The 23,119-nt window shown below is 40.0% G+C and overlaps 1 protein-coding gene across 1 annotated transcript in view; it reads left to right on the top strand.

The window, feature by feature from the left end:
• The first annotated feature begins 827 nt into the window (after positions 1-827).
• The window catches only part of LOC129835455 (cytosolic phospholipase A2 gamma-like), a 33,605-nt gene continuing 11,313 nt past the window's right edge, over positions 828-23,119 (top strand). The window contains exons 1-12 of the mRNA XM_055901091.1: positions 828-836; positions 1,046-1,153; positions 1,392-1,534; positions 1,789-1,978; positions 2,223-2,322; positions 2,660-2,800; positions 2,893-2,970; positions 15,528-15,695; positions 15,830-15,997; positions 18,579-18,662; positions 19,130-19,284; positions 20,549-20,720. Of these exons, the coding sequence (XP_055757066.1) occupies positions 828-836; positions 1,046-1,153; positions 1,392-1,534; positions 1,789-1,978; positions 2,223-2,322; positions 2,660-2,800; positions 2,893-2,970; positions 15,528-15,695; positions 15,830-15,997; positions 18,579-18,662; positions 19,130-19,284; positions 20,549-20,720 (1,516 nt within the window). The remainder of the gene's footprint in view (positions 837-1,045; positions 1,154-1,391; positions 1,535-1,788; positions 1,979-2,222; positions 2,323-2,659; positions 2,801-2,892; positions 2,971-15,527; positions 15,696-15,829; positions 15,998-18,578; positions 18,663-19,129; positions 19,285-20,548; positions 20,721-23,119) is intronic.

The following is a 23,119-nucleotide window of genomic DNA, read 5'->3' as shown; positions in this document are numbered from 1 at the left end:
AGAAGAAGAGACTTGCTTGGGCCAAGAAACATGAGCAATGGACATTAGACCGGTGGAAATCTGTCCTTTGGTCTGATGAGATTTTTGGTTCCAACCTCCATGTCTTTGTGAGACGAAGAGTAGGTGAACGGATCCCCGGATGTGTGATTCCCAAAGTAAAGCATGGAGGAGGAGTTGTGATGGTGCTTTCCTGGTGACACTGTCTGTGATGTATTTAGAATTCAAGGCACACTTAACCTTAACCCGCATGGCTACCACAGCATTCTGCAGCGATACTCCATCACATCTGGTTTCCGCTGAGTGGGACTATCATTTGTTTTTCAACAGGACAATGACTCAACACACCTCCAGGCTGTGTAAAGGCTATTTGACCAAGAAGGAGAGTGATAGAGTGCTGCATCAGATGACCTGGCCTCCACAATCAGCCGACCTTAACCCAATTGAGATGGTTTGGGATGAGTTGGATCACAGAGTGAAGAAAAAGCAGCTTACAAGTGCTCAGCATATGTGGGAACTCCTTCAAGACTGCTGGAAAAGCATTCCTGGTGAAGATGTTTGAGAGAATGCCAAGAGTGTGCAAAGCTGTCATCAAACCAAAAGGTGCCTAATTTGAAGAATCTAAAATATCATTTGATTTGTTTAACTATTTTTTTGGTTACTACATGATTCCATATGTGTTATTTCATAGCTTTGATGTCTTCACTATTATTCCACAATGTAGAAAATAGTACAAATTAAGAAAAACCCTTGAATGAGTAGGTGTGTCCAAACTTTTGACTGGTACTGTATAGTGTACACACTCATAAGAAATTAATCAGAATATGAGGATGGCGTTTGTATGTAACATACCACACCTTACTGTAATACATAGCTATAAATTCGCATCCAGAATTAAGGAATAAAATATACTTTCCTGACAGAGTGAGAGTATAAGCTGTCAGAATCAACTAACCTTTCATTGAAATACTATGTTACTTTAGAAGTGTTATGGCTCAGTTAAACCAAATTGTATCATCTTTTTTCTCTCTCTCGTTCATTCTGTCAGACTGTGCGTCTGTCTCACTCCATCAATGATGAGGAGAAAAAATACGTGACGTTGAGGAAGACTCTGATTAGGAAGTGGCTGAAAGGTCAGGGTTTCGACTGTGAACTGGTGGGTAGTCCTGTCTTTTCTATCCTTCAATCACTCTCTCGCACATGTGCTCTTTCTCTAACTCCTCCCTGTCTCCACAGTCAACTACATATGGAGCCCACTCCCATGTCTCCAGCTGCCTGTTGTTAGCCCCCCTCATCCTAATATAACACACTGTATGATGGGATACTGATGTGAAATCCTGTCTTTCGTTCTCTCTATATCTCTCTCTTTCTGTCTCTCTCTCCCCATCTCTCAGGCGGATGTTCCTAACATAGCGTTGCTGGGGTCAGGCGGAGGAGAGAGGGCAGCAGTGGGCATGCTGGGATCACTGCATCAGCTGGCACAGGACAACCTGCTGGGCAGCCTCCTCTACATGTGTGGGGTGTCAGGCACCACCTGGTACACACACACACACACACTTACTATTGTTCTTAGCAGGAAAGTTCATTTTGAATATGCTAGTTATCTTGCTCTCTCCTTCTCTCTCTCACACACACACACACACACACACACACACACACACACACACACACACACACACACACACACACACACACACACACACACACACACACACACACACACACACACACACACACACACACACACACACACACACACACACACACACACACACACACACACAGGTGCATGTCATCTCTGTACAGCGCTCCAGCCTTGTCGTTGAGTGAGCGTTGTGATGAAATGATAAAGAAGCTGAGGGGTCCTAGAGGGGACTTGAGCAAAGCTGTGGACTGGCTGAAATTGAGGAAAAAACTAAACCAGGACTTCAACCTCACTGACTTCTGGGGCGCCTTCACTGCCTCCTGTTTCATGAAAGAGGTCAGTATATGGTTGTGTGTGTGTTTGCGTGTCTATCTGTCTGTTTGCCAGTGTGTGTGTGTGTGTATTTGTCTGCCTGCCAATGTGTGTATTTGTCATTGTTGGGCTAATTATCCCCCCCATCATCTCTTCACCACCGTTGTTCTCTCTTCCCCCCCCGTCCGTCCGTCCGTCCGTCCGTCTCTCCACCCCCCATCTCTCCACTCCCCATCTCTTCCCCCTTGTTCTCTCTCTCCTGTATCAGATGCACACTCGCTGTCTCTCTGAAGATGCTCACTTCATCAAACCCTACCCCATCTACAGCGCCATAGAACTAGACTGCGGCAGACAGGATGACACTAAAGGTGACTTATGCAGGGTTCATGCAAACTCGGAAATTCAGAACTTTCTGAGTTTCCTAGTTCCGAGTGCATAGTGAACGCAGCATCAATCAATCAAATGTAATTTCGTTTCATTTTTTACAAAGACAATTGTCTCACAGTGCAAGAACAATATAAATAATATAAACAACTCATGCAATATGAACTAACACTCATCTGTAGACACCCAAAAAGCAAGCCAAGCATTAGTCTGAGTCCCAGTTGGGCTCTGTTTAGAAGTAGTGCACTATATAGGGAATACAGTGTCATTTCAGACAAAGCCAATGAATGTAAATTTCTGTAATTGACCAATTTTCTGTAGGGGTATGGTTTGAGATGACCCCCCACGAGAGCGGCTTCTCCGGATTGGGCGCTTTCGTCCCCACTTCCTGTCTTGGGAGCAAGTTTGAAGGTGGGACTCTGAGAGAGAAGAGGAAGGAAATGGACATGGTTCTGCTGCAAGGTGGGGAACCCACAGACATACACATGTACAAGCAAACGTGCACACACACCCACACATCAATTTATTGTTGTTTGTTTGTTGTTGCTGGGCAGGTATCTGTGGGAGTGCCATTGCAGACAAGCAGATAAACAATGAGGAGGTAGTAAAAATGATCTGGAGCTTATTTGGAGGTAAGCTATAGTACAGCATGCTAGTTAGCCTGCAACCCAGGAACAGACCCAGTACAGACACACAAAGAAACAACAACAACGAAGAGAATCACCTTGAATCAAAAAGAGACACAATTTTTTTTAAACAAACTCCAAAACAATACTAGACCATAAACCACAGGACAATACTAGACCATAAACTACAGGACACTAATAAACTACAGGACACTACTAGACCATAAACTACAAGACAATACTAGACCATAAACTACAGGGTTCTAATAAACTACAGGACACTACTAGACCATAAACTACAGGACAATACTAGACAAAAAACTACAAGACAATACTAGACCACAAACTACAGGACACTACTAGACCACAAACTACAGGGTTCTAATAAACTACAGGACACTACTAGACCATAAACTACAGTACAATACTAGACAATAAACTACAGGACACTACTAGACCATAAACTACAGGACACTACTAGACCATAAACTACAGGACACTACTAGACCATAAATTAGAGGACAATACTAGACCATAAACTACAGGACACTACTAGACCATAAACTACAGGGTTCTAATAAACTACAGGACAATACTAGACCATAAACTACAGTACACTACTAGACCATAAACTACAGGGTTCTAATAAACTACAGGACACTACTAGACCATAAACTACAATACACTACTAGACAATAAACTACAGGACACTACCAGACTATAAACTACAGTACAATACTAGACCATAAACTACAGGACACTACTAGACCATAAACTACAGGGTTCTAATAAACTACAGGACACTACTAGACCATAAACTACAGGACAATACTAGACCATAAACTACAGGACACTACTAGACCATAAACTACAGGACACTACTAGACCATAAACTACAGGGTTCTAATAAACTACAGGACACTACTAGACCATAAACTACAGTACACTACTAGACCATAAACTACAGGGTTCTAATAAACTACAGGAAACTACTAGACCATAAACTACAGGACACTACTAGACAATGAACTACATGACACTACTAGACCATAAACTACAGGACACTACTAGACCATAAACTACAGGACACTACTAGACCATAAACTACAGGGTTCTAATAAACTACAGGACACTACTAGACCATAAACTACAATACACTACTAGACAATAAACTACAGGACACTACTAGACTATAAACTACAGTACAATACTAGACCATAAACTACAGGACACTACTAGACCATAAACTACAGGGTTCTAATAAACTACAGGACACTACTAGACCATAAACTACAGGACAATACTAGACCATAAACTACAGGACACTACTAGACCATAAACTACAGGACAATACTAGACCATAAACTACAGGACACTACTAGACCATAAACTACAGGACACTACTAGACCATAAACTACAGGGTTCTAATAAACTACAGGACACTACTAGACCATAAACTACAGTACACTACCAGACCATAAACTACAGGGTTCTAATAAACTACAGGAAACTACTAGACCATAAACTACAGGACACTACTAGACCATAAACTACAGGACACTACTAGACCATAAACTACAGGACACTACTAGACCATAAACTACAGGACACTACTAGACCATAAACTACAGGACACTACTAGACCATAAACTACAGGACACTACTAGACCATAAACTACAAGACAATACTAGACCATAAACTACAGGGTTCTAATAAACTACAGGACACTACTAGACCATAAACTACAGGACAATACTAGACAAAAAACTACAAGACAATACTAGACCACAAACTACAGGACACTACTAGACCACAAACTACAGGGTTCTAATAAACTACAGGACACTACTAGACCATAAACTACAGTACAATACTAGACAATAAACTACAGGACACTACTAGACCATAAACTACAGGACACTACTAGACCATAAACTACAGGACACTACTAGACCATAAATTAGAGGACAATACTAGACCATAAACTACAGGACACTACTAGACCATAAACTACAGGGTTCTAATAAACTACAGGACAATACTAGACCATAAAATACAGTACACTACTAGACCATAAACTACAGGGTTCTAATAAACTACAGGACACTACTAGACCATAAACTACAATACACTACTAGACAATAAACTACAGGACACTACCAGACTATAAACTACAGTACAATACTAGACCATAAACTACAGGACACTACTAGACCATAAACTACAGGGTTCTAATAAACTACAGGACACTACTAGACCATAAACTACAGGACAATACTAGACCATAAACTACAGGACACTACTAGACCATAAACTACAGGACACTACTAGACCATAAACTACAGGGTTCTAATAAACTACAGGACACTACTAGACCATAAACTACAGTACACTACTAGACCATAAACTACAGGGTTCTAATAAACTACAGGAAACTACTAGACCATAAACTACAGGACACTACTAGACAATGAACTACATGACACTACTAGACCATAAACTACAGGACACTACTAGACCATAAACTACAGGACACTACTAGACCATAAACTACAGGGTTCTAATAAACTACAGGACACTACTAGACCATAAACTACAATACACTACTAGACAATAAACTACAGGACACTACTAGACTATAAACTACAGTACAATACTAGACCATAAACTACAGGACACTACTAGACCATAAACTACAGGGTTCTAATAAACTACAGGACACTACTAGACCATAAACTACAGGACAATACTAGACCATAAACTACAGGACACTACTAGACCATAAACTACAGGACAATACTAGACCATAAACTACAGGACACTACTAGACCATAAACTACAGGACACTACTAGACCATAAACTACAGGGTTCTAATAAACTACAGGACACTACTAGACCATAAACTACAGTACACTACCAGACCATAAACTACAGGGTTCTAATAAAGTACAGGAAACTACTAGACCATAAACTACAGGACACTACTAGACCATAAACTACAGGACACTACTAGACCATAAACTACAGGACACTACTAGACCATAAACTACAGGACACTACTAGACCATAAACTACAGGACACTACTAGACCATAAACTACAGTACAATACCAGACCATAAACTACAGGACACTACTAGACCATAAACTACAGTACAATACTAGACCATAAACTACAGGGTTCTAATAAACTACAGGACACTACTAGACCATAAACTACAGGACACTGCTAGACCATAAACTACAAGACAATACTAGACCATAAACTACAGGACACTAATAAACTACAGGACACTACTAGACCATAAACTACAAGACAATACTAGACAATAAACTACAGGACACTAATAGACCATAAACTACAGGGTTCTAATAAACTACAGGACACTACTAGACCATAAACTACAAGACAATACTAGACCATAAACTACAGGACACTACTAGACCACAAACTACAGGGTTCTAATAAACTACAGGACACTACAAGACCATAAACTACAGTACAATACTAGACAATAAACTACAGGACACTACTAGACCATAAACTACAGGAGAATACTAGACCATAAACTACAGGACACTACTAGGCCATAAACTACAGGGTTCTAATAAACTACAGGACACTACTAGACCATAAACTACTGTACACTACTAGACCATAAACTACAGGGTTCTAATAAACTACAGGAAACTACTACACCATGAACTACAGGACACTACTAGACAGTAAACTACAGGACACTACTAGACCATAAACTACAGTACAATACTAGACCATAAACTACAGGACACTACTAGACCATAAACTACAGGACACTACTAGACCATAAACTACAGCACAATACTAGACAATGAACTACAGTACAATACTAGACAATAAACTACAGGACAATAGTAGACCATAAACTACAGGGTTCTAATAAACTATAGGACACTACTAGACCATAAACTACAGTATAATACTAGACAATAAACTACATGACACTACTAGACCATAAACTACAGGACACTACTAGACCATAAACTACAGGGTTCTAATAAACTACAGGACACTCCTAGACCATAAACTACAATACACTACTAGACCATAAACTACAGGACACTACTAGACCATAAACTACAGGACAATACTAGACCATAAACTACAGGACACTACTAGACCATAAACTACAGTACACTACTAGACCATAAACTACAGGGTTCTAATAAACTACAGGAAACTACTAGACCATAAACTACAGGACACTACTAGACCATAAACTACAGGACACTACTAGACCATAAACTACAGGACACTACTAGACCATAAACTACAGGACACTACTAGACCATAAACTACAGTACAATACTAGACCATAAACTACAGGACACTACTAGACCATAAACTACAGTACAATACTAGACCATAAACTACAGGGTTCTAATAAACTACAGGACACTACTAGACCATAAACTACAGGACACTGCTAGACCATAAACTACAAGACAATACTAGACCATAAACTACAGGACACTAATAAACTACAGGACACTACTAGACCATAAACTACAAGACAATACTAGACCATAAACTACAGGACACTACTAGACCATAAACTACAGGGTTCTAATAAACTACAGGACACTACTAGACCATAAACTACAGGACAATACTAGACAATAAACTACAAGACAATACTATACCATAAACTACAGGACACTACTAGACCACAAACTACAGGGTTCTAATAAACTACAGGACACTACTAGACCATAAACTACAGTACAATACTAGACAATAAACTACAGGAAACTACTAGACCATAAACGACAGGACACTACTAGACCATAAACTACAGGACACTACTAGACCATAAACTACAGGAGAATACTAGACCAAAAACTACAGGACACTACTAGACCATAAACTACAGGGTTCTAATAAACTACAGGACACTACTAGACCATAAACTACTGTACACTACTAGACCATAAACTACAGGGTTCTAATAAACTACAGGAAATTACTAGACCATGAACTACAGGACACTACTAGACCATAAACTACAGGACACTACTAGACCATAAACTACAGTACAATACTAGAGCATAAACTACAGGACACTACTAGACCATAAACTACAGGACACTACTAGACCATAAACTACAGTACAATACTAGACAATGAACTACAGTACAATACTAGACAATAAACTACAGGACACTACTAGACCATAAACTACAGGGTTCTAATAAACTACAGGACACTACTAGACCATAAACTACAGTACAATACTAGACAATAAACTACATGACACTACTAGACCATAAACTACAGGACACTACTAGACCATAAACTACAGGACACTACTAGACCATAAACTACAGGGTTCTAATAAACTACAGGACACTACTAGACCATAAACTACAATACACTACTAGACAATAAACTACAGGACACTACTAGACTATAAACTACAGTACAATACTAGACCATAAACTACAGGACACTACTAGACCATTGTCACGTTCCTGACCTATTTCTGTTAGTTTGTTATATGTGTTAGTTGGTCAGGACGTGAGTTTGGGTGGGCATTCTATGTTTTCTGTTTCTATGTTGGTTTATGGGTTGCCTGGTATGGCTCTTAATTAGAGGCAGGTGTTTGGCGTTCCTCTAATTAAGAGTCATATTTAGGTAGGTGTTTTCACAGTGTTCGTTGTGGGTGATTGTCTCCTGTGTTTGTGTATGTCGTTGCACCACACGGGACTGTTTTCGGTTTGTTTGTTCATCGTTCATTTTGTGTAGCCTAATTTCTCTATTCGTGCGTTCTTCATGTTTTATGTAAGTTCGTCGTCTAGGTCTGTCTACACCGTTTATTTGTTTTGTTAGTGTATAGTCGAGTTCGTGTTTTTTCGTTAATAAATCATGTCTACAAACTCAGCTGCATTTTGGTTCAATCCCTGCTCCTCCTCTTCTGATGAAGAGGAAGAGGAAAGCCGTTACAACCATAAACTACAGGGTTCTAATAAACTACAGGACACTACTAGACCATAAACTACAGTACACTACTAGACCATAAACTACAGGGTTCTAATAAACTACAGGAAACTACTAGACCATAAACTACAGGACACTACTAGACCATAAACTGCAGTACAATACTATACCATAAACTACAGGACAATACTAGACCATAAACTACAGGACAATACTAGACCATAAACTACAGGACACTACTAGACCATAAACTACAGGGTTCTAATAAACTACAGGACACTACTAGACCATAAACTACAGTCCACTACTAGACCATAAACTACAGGGTTCTAATAAACTACAGGAAACTACTAGACCATAAACTACAGGACACTACTAGACCATAAACTACAGGACACTACTAGACCATAAACTACAGGACACTACTAGACCATAAACTACAGGGTTCTAATAAACTACAGGACAATACTAGACCATAAACTACAGGACACTACTAGACCATAAACTACAGGGTTCTAATAAACTACAGGACACTACTAGACCATAAACTACAGTACAATACTAGACAATAAACTACATGACACTACTAGACCATAAACTACAGGACACTACTAGACCATAAACTACAGGACACTACTAGACCATAAACTACAATACACTACTAGACAATAAACTACAGGACACTACTAGACTATAAACTACAGTACAATACTAGACCATAAACTACAGGACACTACTAGACCATTGTCACGTTCCTGACCTATTTCTGTTAGTTTGTTATATGTGTTAGTTGGTCAGGACGTGAGTTTGGGTGGGCATTCTATGTTTTCTGTTTCTATGTTGGTTTATGGGTTTCCTGGTATGGCTCTTAATTAGAGGCAGGTGTTTGGCGTTCCTCTAATTAAGAGTCATATTTAGGTAGGTGTTTTCACAGTGTTCGTTGTGGGTGATTGTCTCCTGTGTTTGTGTATGTCGTTGCACCACACGGGACTGTTTTCGGTTTGTTTGTTCATCGTTCATTTTGTGTAGCCTAATTTCTCTATTCGTGCGTTCTTCATGTTTTATGTAAGTTCGTCGTCTAGGTCTGTCTACACCGTTTATTTGTTTTGTTAGTGTATAGTCGAGTTCGTGTTTTTTCGTTAATAAATCATGTCTACAAACTCAGCTGCATTTTGGTTCAATCCCTGCTCCTCCTCTTCTGATGAAGAGGAAGAGGAAAGCCGTTACAACCATAAACTACAGGGTTCTAATAAACTACAGGACACTACTAGACCATAAACTACAGTACACTACTAGACCATAAACTACAGGGTTCTAATAAACTACAGGAAACTACTAGACCATAAACTACAGGACACTACTAGACCATAAACTGCAGTACAATACTATACCATAAACTACAGGACAATACTAGACCATTGTCACGTTCCTGACCTATTTCTGTTAGTTTGTTATATGTGTTAGTTGGTCAGGACGTGAGTTTGGGTGGGCATTCTATGTTTTCTGTTTCTATGTTGGTTTATGGGTTGCCTGGTATGGCTCTTAATTAGAGGCAGGTGTTTGGCGTTCCTCTAATTAAGAGTCATATTTAGGTAGGTGTTTTCACAGTGTTCGTTGTGGGTGATTGTCTCCTGTGTTTGTGTATGTCGTTGCACCACACGGGACTGTTTTCGGTTTGTTTGTTCATCGTTCATTTTGTGTAGCCTAATTTCTCTATTCGTGCGTTCTTCATGTTTTATGTAAGTTCGTCGTCTAGGTCTGTCTACACCGTTTATTTGTTTTGTTAGTGTATAGTCGAGTTCGTGTTTTTTCGTTAATAAATCATGTCTACAAACTCAGCTGCATTTTGGTTCAATCCCTGCTCCTCCTCTTCTGATGAAGAGGAAGAGGAAAGCCGTTACAACCATAAACTACAGGGTTCTAATAAACTACAGGACACTACTAGACCATAAACTACAGTACACTACTAGACCATAAACTACAGGGTTCTAATAAACTACAGGAAACTACTAGACCATAAACTACAGGACACTACTAGACCATAAACTGCAGTACAATACTATACCATAAACTACAGGACAATACTAGACCATAAACTACAGGACAATACTAGACCATAAACTACAGGACACTACTAGACCATAAACTACAGGACACTACTAGACCATAAACTACAGGGTTCTAATAAACTACAGGACACTACTAGACCATAAACTACAGTACACTACTAGACCATAAACTACAGGGTTCTAATAAACTACAGGAAACTACTAGACCATAAACTACAGGACACTACTAGACCATAAACTACAGGACACTACTAGACCATAAACTACAGGACACTACTAGACCATAAACTACAGGGTTCTAATAAACTACAGGACAATACTAGACCATAAACTACAGTACACTACTAGACCATAAACTACAGGGTTCTAATAAACTACAGGACACTACTAGACTATAAACTACAGGACAATACTAGACAATAAACTACAAGACAATACTATACCATAAACTACAGGACACTACTAGACCATAAACTACAGGGTTCTAATAAACTACAGGAAACTACTAGACCATAAACTACAGGACACTACTAGACCATAAACTACAGTACAATACTAGACCATAAACTACAGGGTTCTAATAAACTACAGGACAATACTAGACATTAAATTACATGGTTCTAATAAACTACAGGACACTACTAGACCATAAACTACAGGACAATACCAGACAAACTACAGGATAATAGTAAACAATAAACTACAGGCCAATACTTAAGTGATAATGCCAGTGAAGCCGGTGTTTGGAGGATATTTTGGCACGGGAGTTGTTAGGCTCGAGACAAAGTGTGCCAAAATATCCTACAAACACCGGCTTCAAGGGCTTAATCACTTTTATACAATGGGTTAGCTACATATTCAAATAATGATTGACATATTTTTAATAAAAACATAATTTTGATGAATTTATTAATACTAATTCATCCTTCCACAAGATACAGTCGCAACACAAATCTAGGGTTGCTACCCAAGCCGGCAGGTCGGTTAAGTTGTTCAGTCTTTTTGTTCTGTATCTATGGGCGTGACCCAGTCGTTTGTTCTAAATGTTCCTTTGCCATACTGGCTGTGATCAGCTTTTATATTGCAGATAGATTATAGCTTCTATCAATGTAATTGTCTTCATCACTTCCAATCCCCCATATATATTTTTTAAAATATATATACACATACATATATGCATACAGCACCTATAAAAAATATATACATTTCCTTTATTACCCTACCACCCCTCCCCCAATTGGAGCAAACTAGTGAACATCAACGCTTAGGCCTGTATTTCCAGCTTATACATACTATATACATTTTATGGACACAGTCTATTTTACAATAGTTATATATATATATATATATATTCTTTTGTTTTTACTCCTGTCCCTCCTCTGCCCTCAACCTCTCCCATCCATTTCTGATGTCCATCCGGTTTGATTTCTATTTGCCACATCTTTCAAACTGTACTTTTTCAAAACAGTTCTTAACCTGTATACGTTTTACGGGCACAGTATGTTTTACATTAGTTATCTTGTCAGTTAGTTAGTTGTTAGTTGTTATTAGTCCCAACCTTCAGCTCCATTTAACCCCTTCCATCTATCTCTTAACACCATCCATATTGGATTTCTATTTGCCATATATTTTTCTACTGTGCTGTGATCTTTCACAAAAGTTCTCAACCTTTCTATTCTCATTGTTTTTACAGATTGTAAATTGAAAATAAACAGTTTTGTTAAAAGTATTATTATATTATTGATCAATTGACTATGACTTTTCAGATCGCCCAGTAGTGCCATCTGCAGGGGCAGGGGCAGGGGCAGGGCCAGGTAAATATTGCAATTCTTCAACCATTCCTGGACCTGTGACCATATGGACAATACCAAAACAAATTATCCAATGAATCCTCCTCTTCACAGCAATATCTGCAGTGCTGGGAAGGTTGTATCCCCCGTATAAATAACATTCTATTGGTTGCAAGAATTAGTATAATAATTTAAATTGAAAAGTTTTGAATCTGGCATCATTTTGCGTATCAGTTCAAAAACCATGTGCCATGGTATCGGTACGCCAGAAATCTCTTCCCAACTATTTTGCAATCTATATGGCACGGCTGTCAATTTTTTGGTCCTTAAATGAAACTGATACTTTTTAATTTATTAGAATTTTCTTTAACCAATGATGGGTTCCTGAGTGGCGCAGCAGTCCGAGGCACTGCATCTCAGTGCTAGAGGTGACACTATAGACCCTGGTTCGATTCCATGCTGTATCATAGGGAGGCGCCCAGCGTCGTCCGGGTTTGGCCGTCATTGTGAATAAGAATTTGTTCTTAACCAACTTGCCTAATTAAGTACAGTTAAAAAAAAGTTCCTTACATTTTTGCTGTAATGCTGCAATTAGTTGGTTGTAATTTTGGGTAGAGTAGACATTTCCATGTTTTTGTTAGCTGCATGTGTGACATAACTCCACCACTCGTATTTATGATATCATCTACAAAGATGATACTTAATTATTTTTAAACAAATGTTTGTTTTTTATTCAATTAGTATATTTGAGTTTAACCACAATATTTGGTGTATTATTTGTTCTGTCTTTTCTGGTGGATTACATTTAAATTGCAAACCACCAAGATTATTGTTTTAATCTTTACCTGGCACAGCCAGAAGGGGACTGGCCACACCTCAGAGCTTGGTTTCTCTCTAGGTTTCTTCCTGGGTTTTTGCCTTTCTAGGGAGTTTTTCCTAGTCACCGTGGATCTACATCGGCAGTGCTTGCTGTTTGGGGTTTTAGGCTGTGTTTCTGTATAGCACTTTATGACATCTGCTGATGTAAAAAGGGCTTTATTAATACATTTGATTGATTGATTGAAAATAGCAATATTTTCAAATAACTGAAAGTGAGAGGTTAATCTGAATAAAGGGGAAAAGGTATTTTTTTGAATATAGGGTGAGACATTCTTACTAATTTGCTAGAGAACCAGTTCGGATTTAAGTATAACTTTTGTATGACTGAAGCCTTTAGTGCGAGGTCTAATGCTTTAATATTTAATAATTTCTGCCCTCCAAATTCATATTCATTATATAAATAGACCTGTTTAATTTTGTCTGGCTTGTGGTTCCAAATAAAATTCTATATTTTTTTGTCATATAATTTAAAACCTGTTGGCTAGGTGTAGGCAAGACCATGATCAAATAGGTAAACTGGGAAATGACTAAAGAGTTAATCAGGGTACTTTTTCCACAAATAGAAAGGTATTTACCTGTCCATGGTAGCAAAATCTTATCTATTTTTGCTAACTTTCTATTACAATTATTGGAATGAGATCATTTCTTTCTTTTGGGATATTTATACAGAGTATATCCACATCACCGTCAGACCATTTTATTGGTAAACTACATGGTAATGTAAAAGTAGTATTCTTTAGTGATCCAATACGTAATATTTATCACACACAGTTATCACAATTTGGTTGTAATCCAGAGAGGTTAGAAAAATTATCTAGATCCTCTATGAGACTGTGGAGGGATACAAGTTTTGGACGTTCTTATCCCTTGCTTGCTAACTAGCCAATTACGGCTAATTACAGTCACGGCAAAAAGCCAGAAAAACAGAAATGTCCCCGCATTTGCATTTGTTTAATTAAGCTGTTTTCTAGTGACATTATTTTATGTACATCCATAACAGTGGGCTAATGAGGCGCAATTTCGCATGGCATAGAAATTTGCTCACTTGTCAAGGCCACTGTTGTTCAGAGGATCTATCCAACAAGACAGCTAACAAAATCACTTCATACTGAAGCTGAAAAGACTGCAAACTAGTTGCACTTTGTTTCGTTTGACCTGTTTTCAATTGATTTCTTTGTATATATTTTGTTCATTACTATGGGGCAGCTGGAGATCGAATTGGTAAATTGAAACAATGTTACAAATGTCGGAGATAGACAGCAAGGTTTATACAAATCTCTGCTGTTGAAAACTAAATGTTAGTCTAAAAGAAATGTGAGATTATGTCTAGATGCTTTTTATAGTAGAGATCAAGTTTATAAATTGCCTGGCTGGGCTGATGAAACAGTGGATTGCATAGTCAGATGGAACAGAGTAAATAGCTATTTTAATGTCACTGATTTAGCCGTGGAATCGACACCGGCTGGAAACTAGTTTTAACCAATCCGCATTCAGGATTAGACCCACCCGTTGTATAATAGACAATAAACTACGGGACAATAGCAGACAAACTACAGGACAATACTAGACATTATACAACGGGTGGGTCTAATCCTGAATGCTGATTGGTTAAAACCGCATTCCAGCCAGTGTAGGGAGGTAAATTGACCAGAGGAGGCTGGTGGGAGAAGCTATAGGAGGTCAGGCTCATTGTAATAGCTGGAATGGAATTGGCCAAGAGGACATCCTCAAGGTCCGAGGGCGGGACTTGAGACTTACATGTCTCAGGAAGGGTTACCTCATCATGAGAGGAGGGCATGCTTCCAAATCACCTCTTCTACACCTGACCAACCTATTTTGTTCTGCAGGGGAGGACAGCATGAGGTTGGACTTTGTGAGTAAGGGGGAGGTAAAGGTGTGTGAGTGTGTGCCCTCCCGAGTGGTGAGGTGTGTGTCTGAGCTGATCAAGTACGCTGAGGACCCAGATCCACTGAAGACAATGGAAGTCATCACCACACTGGGACAGCTACTGAAGGGTGACAGAGACACACACACGCACACACGCACACGCACACGCACACACACACACACACACACACACACACACACACACACACACACACACACACACACACAATGAACTGTGTGATAATGTGCATAATGACTCTAGGTCTTGTGAGCAGTAAGGGCGAGATGCTGTGGAACATGGACTCTGAGAGGTGGAAGAGAACCAGCCTGGTGGAGAGAAAGAAGTTCATAGATACAGTCAGTCTGGAGCTCATCCTCTCCTCAGACAGCTGGACAAAAGACTGGAAGGACAAACGCTGCATCTGCAACGGTAACAAAGGCATTATATTACTCCAACACCAGGTTAGCCCATTGAATTACAGCCTGTACTCTCAGAAAAAAAGAGTTCCAAAAGGATTCTTTGGTTGTCCGTGTGGGAGAACCCTTTGAAGAACCCTTATGGGTTTCATGTACTGTCGAACCCCATTAGGTCCATTTATAACCTTCTGTGGAAAAGGCTCTACATGGAACTTAAAAGGGTTCTACATGAAACCCAAACGGGTTATCAAAGGGTTCTCCTACAGAGACAACTGAAGAACCCTTTATAGGTAGGCAGCACTATGTAGTACTTTTATTCTTAGAGGCATTAGACCCTGTACCTGCACAGGTAACACTAACTTCCACCCTGCCACTTCTATTACCTGACTGGCTTGATGACTCAAGACCATGTTAGTTCACTGAGCTGATGCCTTGGAGCTGAGATTTTTACAGACGGTTTGGGGACCTGGATGTAAAATGCAGTATGGTTATGTGGTAATATGGTCTAGGTGTAAGAGGGTATATGGTACTAGGTAGTTATAAACAGTGGGCATCTTTATCTAGTACAGCTCCAATAGGGGAGGCTGGTGGAGGGAGAAATCAGAGGACGGTTTATTGTAATGCTTGGGAATGGCATCATGAACGGTATCAAACACATATCAAACACGTGTTTGGTACGATTTCTCATTCCGTTCCATCCATTACAATGAACCCATGATCCGATTTCTCCCGACACCAGTCCCCTGTGGTTCAGCATCATGTCCAGCCGCTCAGTCACTTATAGGATACGTGTTCCTGCTGTAGGGGATAGTGGTTACTGGCTAAGTGTGTGTGCACGCACATATCAGACAATAGTAACCAGCAGATTGGCTTGCAAGGTGTTAGATTGGGGTATGTGAGTGGGCGTACAACAATGACATACAACCTGAATGTCAGGAGTTAAAATCAGTTTCTGGTCAATTTTGACAAAAGTGCTTTAAGTGTATTTGTTTTCTAATTATTGTTGCTAATGCACATTTCTGACAGTACTTTCCATTGACAACTTACCCTTATCCAAGCCATTCCAAGTGAATGCCTAATCCTAACCCTAACCACTCAAAGTTAATGCCTAATCCTAATCCTAATCACTCAAAGTTAATGCCTAACCTTAACTAGTGATGTTAGGTTTGATACTGGAGCTCTGAGGCATGTGTCCAAGTCTCTAAGCAGCCGATGCGTGTATTACTTTATCAAAAGTATGACATCAATGACGTCTGAAGCTTCATTTTTATCACGTGCTTTTTCAAACCGTGTGATACATGCCAGACCATGAGGCAATCTTTGTCTTAATCTCTGCAGATGAAGGGATGGACATGGAGTCGATGAGAACATTGGAAAAGTCAGACAGAGTGTCAATAACAAACTCCTGGGTTTCCTCCGATGGTAATGTTTTTTTTCATTAAATCAAATCAAACTTTATTTGCCACATGCGCCGAATACAACAAGTGTAGACTTTACCGTGAAATGCTTACTTACAAGCCCTTAACCAACAATGCAGTTCAAGAAAAAACGTACCTTTACCTTTCTATCCAGTATGTACTTAACTTTCTATTTACTTTCAATCCAGTATGTACTTAACTTTCTATTTACTTTCTATCCAGTATGTACTTAACTTTCTATTTACTTTCTATGCAGTATGTACTTAACTTTCTATTTACTTTCTATGCAGTATGTACTTAACTTTCTATTTACTTTCTATCCAGTATGTACTTAACTTTCTATTTACTTTCTATCCAGTATGTACTTAACTTTCTATTTACTTTCTATCCAGTATGTACTTAACTTTCTATTTACTTTCTATCCAGTATGTACTTAACTTTCTATTTACTTTCTATGCAGTATGTACTTAACTTTCTATTTACTTTCTATCCAGTATGTACTTAACTTTCTATTTACTTTCTATCCAGTATGTACTTAACTTTCTATTTACTTTCTATCCTGTATGTACTTAACTTTCTGTTTACTTTCTATGCAGTATGTACTTATCTTTCTATTTACTTTCTATCCAGTATGTACTTAACTTTCTATTTACTTTCTATCCAGTATGTACTTAACTTTCTATTTACTTTATATGCAGTATGTACTTAACTTTCTATTTACTTTCTATCCAGTATGTACTTAACTTTCTATTTACATTCTATCCAGTATGTACTTAACTTTCTATTTACTTTCTATCCAGTATGTACTTAACTTTCTATTTACTTTCTATCTTGTATGTACTTAACTTTCTATTTACTTTCTATGCAGTATGTACTTAACTTTAAATTTACTTTCTATCCAGTATGTACTTAACTTTCTATTTACTTTCTATGCAGTATGTACGTAACTTTCTATTTTACTTTCTATGCAGTATGTACTTAACTTTCTATTTACTTTCTATGCAGTATGTACTTACCTTTCTATTTACTTTCCATTCAGTATGATTACAACGGAAGGTGTGTGTGTATTCCAGTAAAGGAAGGATACAGACCAGACTACATACTCTCTCCATCACTGAGATTATTTTTGACCAGTTGATATGAATAATTTGAAATTGGTGCTTGTGTCTCCCCCAGGGTTGTGGATTGTAAAGAACATTTTTCCTCTGGTCCAAACATGGGAATGGGGAACCATGTCCAACTTCCTCTTCAAGATCCTAGGTACAGTAACATCAGACCTCTTCCTAACTTGATAGCACAACTAGTATCAGTCATCAGGATCTTATGTTTCCCTCCAAAATAGCAGCTTTTTTGGTTGGTTCTCTCTCGCTCTCTCTACTCTCTCTCCTCTCTCTTCTCGCTCCCCCTATCTCTCTAACTCCCCCTCTCGCTCTACACCCCCCCCTCTCTCTGTACCCCCCATTTCTCTCTATCCCCCCTCTCTGTACCCCCTCGCTCTCTCTACCCCCTCACTCTACCCCTCTTTTATCTACCTCTCTATCTCCCCAGATACTAACGTTCCAAGCAGCATGGCACCCAAAGAGAAGATTCACCTGGTAGATGCTGGATTAAAGATTAACTCTCTCTACCCCCCCTTTTATGTACCCCCCCTCTCACTCTACCCCGCCCTCTCACTCTCTCTCTCTCTCTATCTCCCCCCCCCCCTCTCTCTACCTCTCTCTCCCCAGATACTAATGTTCCGAGCAGCATGGCATCCAAAGAGAAGATTCACCTGGTAGATGCTGGGTTAAAGATCAACTCTCCTTACCCCCCCGTCCTGCGCAAATCCAGGGAGGTCGACCTCATCATCTCCTTGGACTTCAGCGCGGGAGACCCCTTTGAGGCAAACACACACACACACACACACACACACACACACACACACACACACACACACACACACACACACACACACTGCTTATTCCTATTCAAGCCTTTCAGAAGTACATGACGTGCCTAGGTAGTAGTGACCCTCTCAATTCAATTCAAGGGGCTTTATCGGCATGGGAAACATATGTTAACATTGCCAAAGCAAGTGAAGTAGATAATATGCAAAAGTGAAATAAACAAAAATGAACAGTAAACATTACACTTACAGAAATTCCAAAACAGACATTACAAATGTCATATTATGTCTACATACAGTGTTGTAACAACGCGTAAATGGTTAAAGTACAAAAAGGGAAAATAAATAAACAAAAATATGGGTTGTATTTACAATGGTGTTTGTTCTTCACTGGTTGCTCTTTTCCTGTGGCAACAGATCACAAATCTTGCTGCTGTGATGGCACACTGGTATTTCACCCAGTAGATATGAGTTTATCAAAATCGGGTTTGTTTCGAAATATTTGTGAATCTGTGTAATCTGAGGGAAATACGTGTATGGTCATATATTTGGCAGGAGGTAAGGAAGTGCTGATCAGTTTCCACCTCATTTTGTGGGCAGTGTGCACATAGCCTGTCTTCTCTTGAGAGCCAGGTCTGCCTACAGCGGCCTTTCTCAATAGCAAGGCTATGCTAATTGAATCTGTACATAGTCAAAGCTTTCATTAAGTTTGGGTCTGCCACTGTGTACTCTCTGTTTAGGGCCAAATAGCATTCTAGTTTGCTCTGTTTTTTTGTTCATTCTTTCCAATGTGTCAAGTAACTATATTTTTGTTTTCTCATGATTTGGTTGGGTCTAATTGTGTTTCTGTCCTCTCTCTCCCCTCTCTTGCTCTCTCTCTAGGGTGTAGGGGCTAGGGAGTAGTGACTAGGAAGTAGGGCCTAGGGCACATGTCAAACTCATTCCACGGAGAGCTGAGTGTCTGTGGGTTTTAGCTCCATCAATGTACTTAATTGATAAATGAAGGTACTAATTAGTAAGGAACTCCCCTCACCTGGTTGTGGAGGTCTTAATTTAAAGGAAAAAACTAAATCCCGCAGGCACTCAGCCCTCCGTGGAATGAGTGACACCTCTGGCCTAGGGAGTAGGGATTAGGGACTAGGTAATAGTTACTAGGAAGTAGGTAGTTGTGACTATAAAATAGGGCCTAGGGAGTAGGAACTAGGGGCTGGTTTGGAGAAAGACATCGACATAACCATACTACTGATCCTACTCTTCACAGACTGTGTTTCGTGCCAAAAAGTATGCTCTTCAGCAGAAGCTCCCCTTTCCCCCAGTGAAGGAGAGTGTGAGGGTGGAGAAAGACCATCCGCAGGGCTGCTACGTTTTCGAGGGGCGACACCCTGAGCCCACCGTCATGCACATGCCCCTGTTCAACCTGCAGAACTGCCAAGGTCAGTTGTAACACTCACTACTAGGACGACTATCTGTGTCTGACTTTTATCCCTGTCTCTTTTTTTTAATCTCTGTGTGATGTCTTTTTCTTGTTTATCTGCACCAACTGTCTGCTTTTTATGATGGAATTAGTATTTAGTATTTTTATTTTACCTTAATTTATCTAGGCAAGTCAGTTAAGAACAAATTCTTATTTTCAATTTTTCTTACAACCTTCCGGTTACTAGTCCAATGCTCTAACCACTAGGCTACCTGCCGTAATGCACTTTAAGGTGCATTTTAAGGTGCATTACCACTACCGACTGGACTGGAGTGTAGACCTCAGTTCATCTTTCAATCACCCTTGTGGGTATATTCTCCGAAACACCAATGAGGAGATGGGGAGGCGGGACTTGCAGCGCGCGAGAATTGTGGGTGCAATGATTGAATACTGCACGTGAGCGGTGTGGTCAGCATGTTGGTCTCTGTCTCAGTCTCTAAGTTGTTCTAAGTGTTGTAAGTATCTGTATTAATTCTCTGGGCTCTATTTTTACCACCCTAATGCCATGGTAAACGCATATGAGAAAACGCGTGTCCACCGATCAATAGGACCAGACACTTTCAGGAACGCACGAGAGAGCACGTCAGCAACGACATTATCAGTACCCCTGATGTGCCGCACATCGAGATGGAATGCCTGTAAAAAAAAAAGACACCATCTCATTGTCCTCTGATTAGGACACATCATAGACCTCAAAAAGGTGAGAGGGTTATGGTCGGTGTAGACCACAATAGGTACTACTCCCTACCCGACATACACCTCGAAGTGTTGTAGCGCCCAAATGAGTGCTAGCACTTTTTTTTCCACCATGGAGCTGTTCATCTGATAATGATTACATTTCTTGGAGAATAAACTAACAGGCCTCTCAACACCGGACACATCTGCTTGCAGCAGGACTGCACCTGCCCCCACATGACTAGCATCCACCTGCAAGGTAAATGACAAATCCACACGAGGAGCAGCCAGCACCAGAGTTGAGGTAAGCAACCCCTTTGCACCCTCAAAAGCCTGTTGACAGAGAGGAGACAAGACGAAAACCGCCGTAGCTTTCAGAAAACCTGTCAGGGAAGCGACTACGGTAGAGATGTTCCTACAGAAACTACGGTAATAACCAATCATTCCCAAGAAACGCATCAGTTCCTTTTTAGTAGTTGGTTGTGGAAGAGCATCAATAGCTAGCACTTTAGCCCGAACAGGATGCACTTCACCCTGCCCATCCACCTTACCAAGGTACATAACGGTCGCCTGAGCAAACTCAAATATAGCAACCCGCAGCCAGGCGGTCAAACAAGGCTTAAATACGAGACAGATGCTCCTCCCAAGTATCTGCATAAGTCACTACATCTCCAGATAAACAGCGAAACCCAACCAGACTGGAGACAACCCTATTCATAAGGCGCTGAAAAGTGGCAGGTGCATTTCGCAGGCAGAAACTCATAACCGAAAAAGAGTACAGCCGGAGGGTGTAATAAAGGCAGAGATTTCATGTGCCCTACTCGTCAGTGGCACCTGCCAATAGCCCTTTAACAGGTCAAATTTGCTTACAAACTTAGCTGGTCTGACCTGATCAACACAGTCCTCCATCCGAGGAAGAGGAAATGAATCTGGCTTAGTGACACAGTTTACCTTACAGTAGTCCATACAAAATATGTTTGTCCCATCTGGTTTACTGACTAAGATACAGGGAGAAGCCCAGCTGGAGAAAGAAGGCTCTGCAATATCACTCTCCAGCATGTACCTGATCTCAGCATCCAGACAACGCCGTTTCTCTGAAGAAACCCTATGGAACCGCTGACGGATGGGGTCAGCATCCCCAATGTCAATATCATGTTCTATTAAGTTTGTACGTGTATCAGAAAACAAAACTGGAAAACTCAGAATAAGACCGACCAACTCGTCTCACCGATCAGCAGGTAGATGAGAGAGAGAAAACTATCCAAAACATCCAGTGTCTCTGAATTTTTCAATCTACCCTGCAGTACACAATCGTCGGGACCAGGGACATCCTCTTATCCATGCACAGGCGTAGCCTGACAAGAAGAACTCAGCGATGTATCAGTACCGGACAAAATAACAGGTTTACCATCCTCTGCGAACTCCCACTCTTTGGCCCCAGAGGAACGTGTGTAATAGGGTATTAGCAGATTTACATGGCACAGTTGGTGCGCTTTCCTCCGTTCCTGAGTGGCAACTAGATAGTTTTGCCCAGCGCATTGGCGCACAACCGTATATGGACCTAGAAACTTGGCTTGAAATGGAGTGCCAACAATTGGCAGCAGAGCAAGAACCTGGACACCTGGACTAAAGTGACGAGGCTCAGCTCGCCGATCAAATATTCCTTTCACCCTATCCTGTGAA

The sequence above is a fragment of the Salvelinus fontinalis genome, chromosome 36, assembly GCF_029448725.1.
Source record: "Salvelinus fontinalis isolate EN_2023a chromosome 36, ASM2944872v1, whole genome shotgun sequence".
In the NCBI taxonomy this organism is placed as follows: Eukaryota; Metazoa; Chordata; class Actinopteri; order Salmoniformes; family Salmonidae; genus Salvelinus; species Salvelinus fontinalis.
The sequence above is the reverse complement of the archived record's forward strand: the minus strand, read 5'-3'. Positions and strand labels throughout refer to the sequence as shown.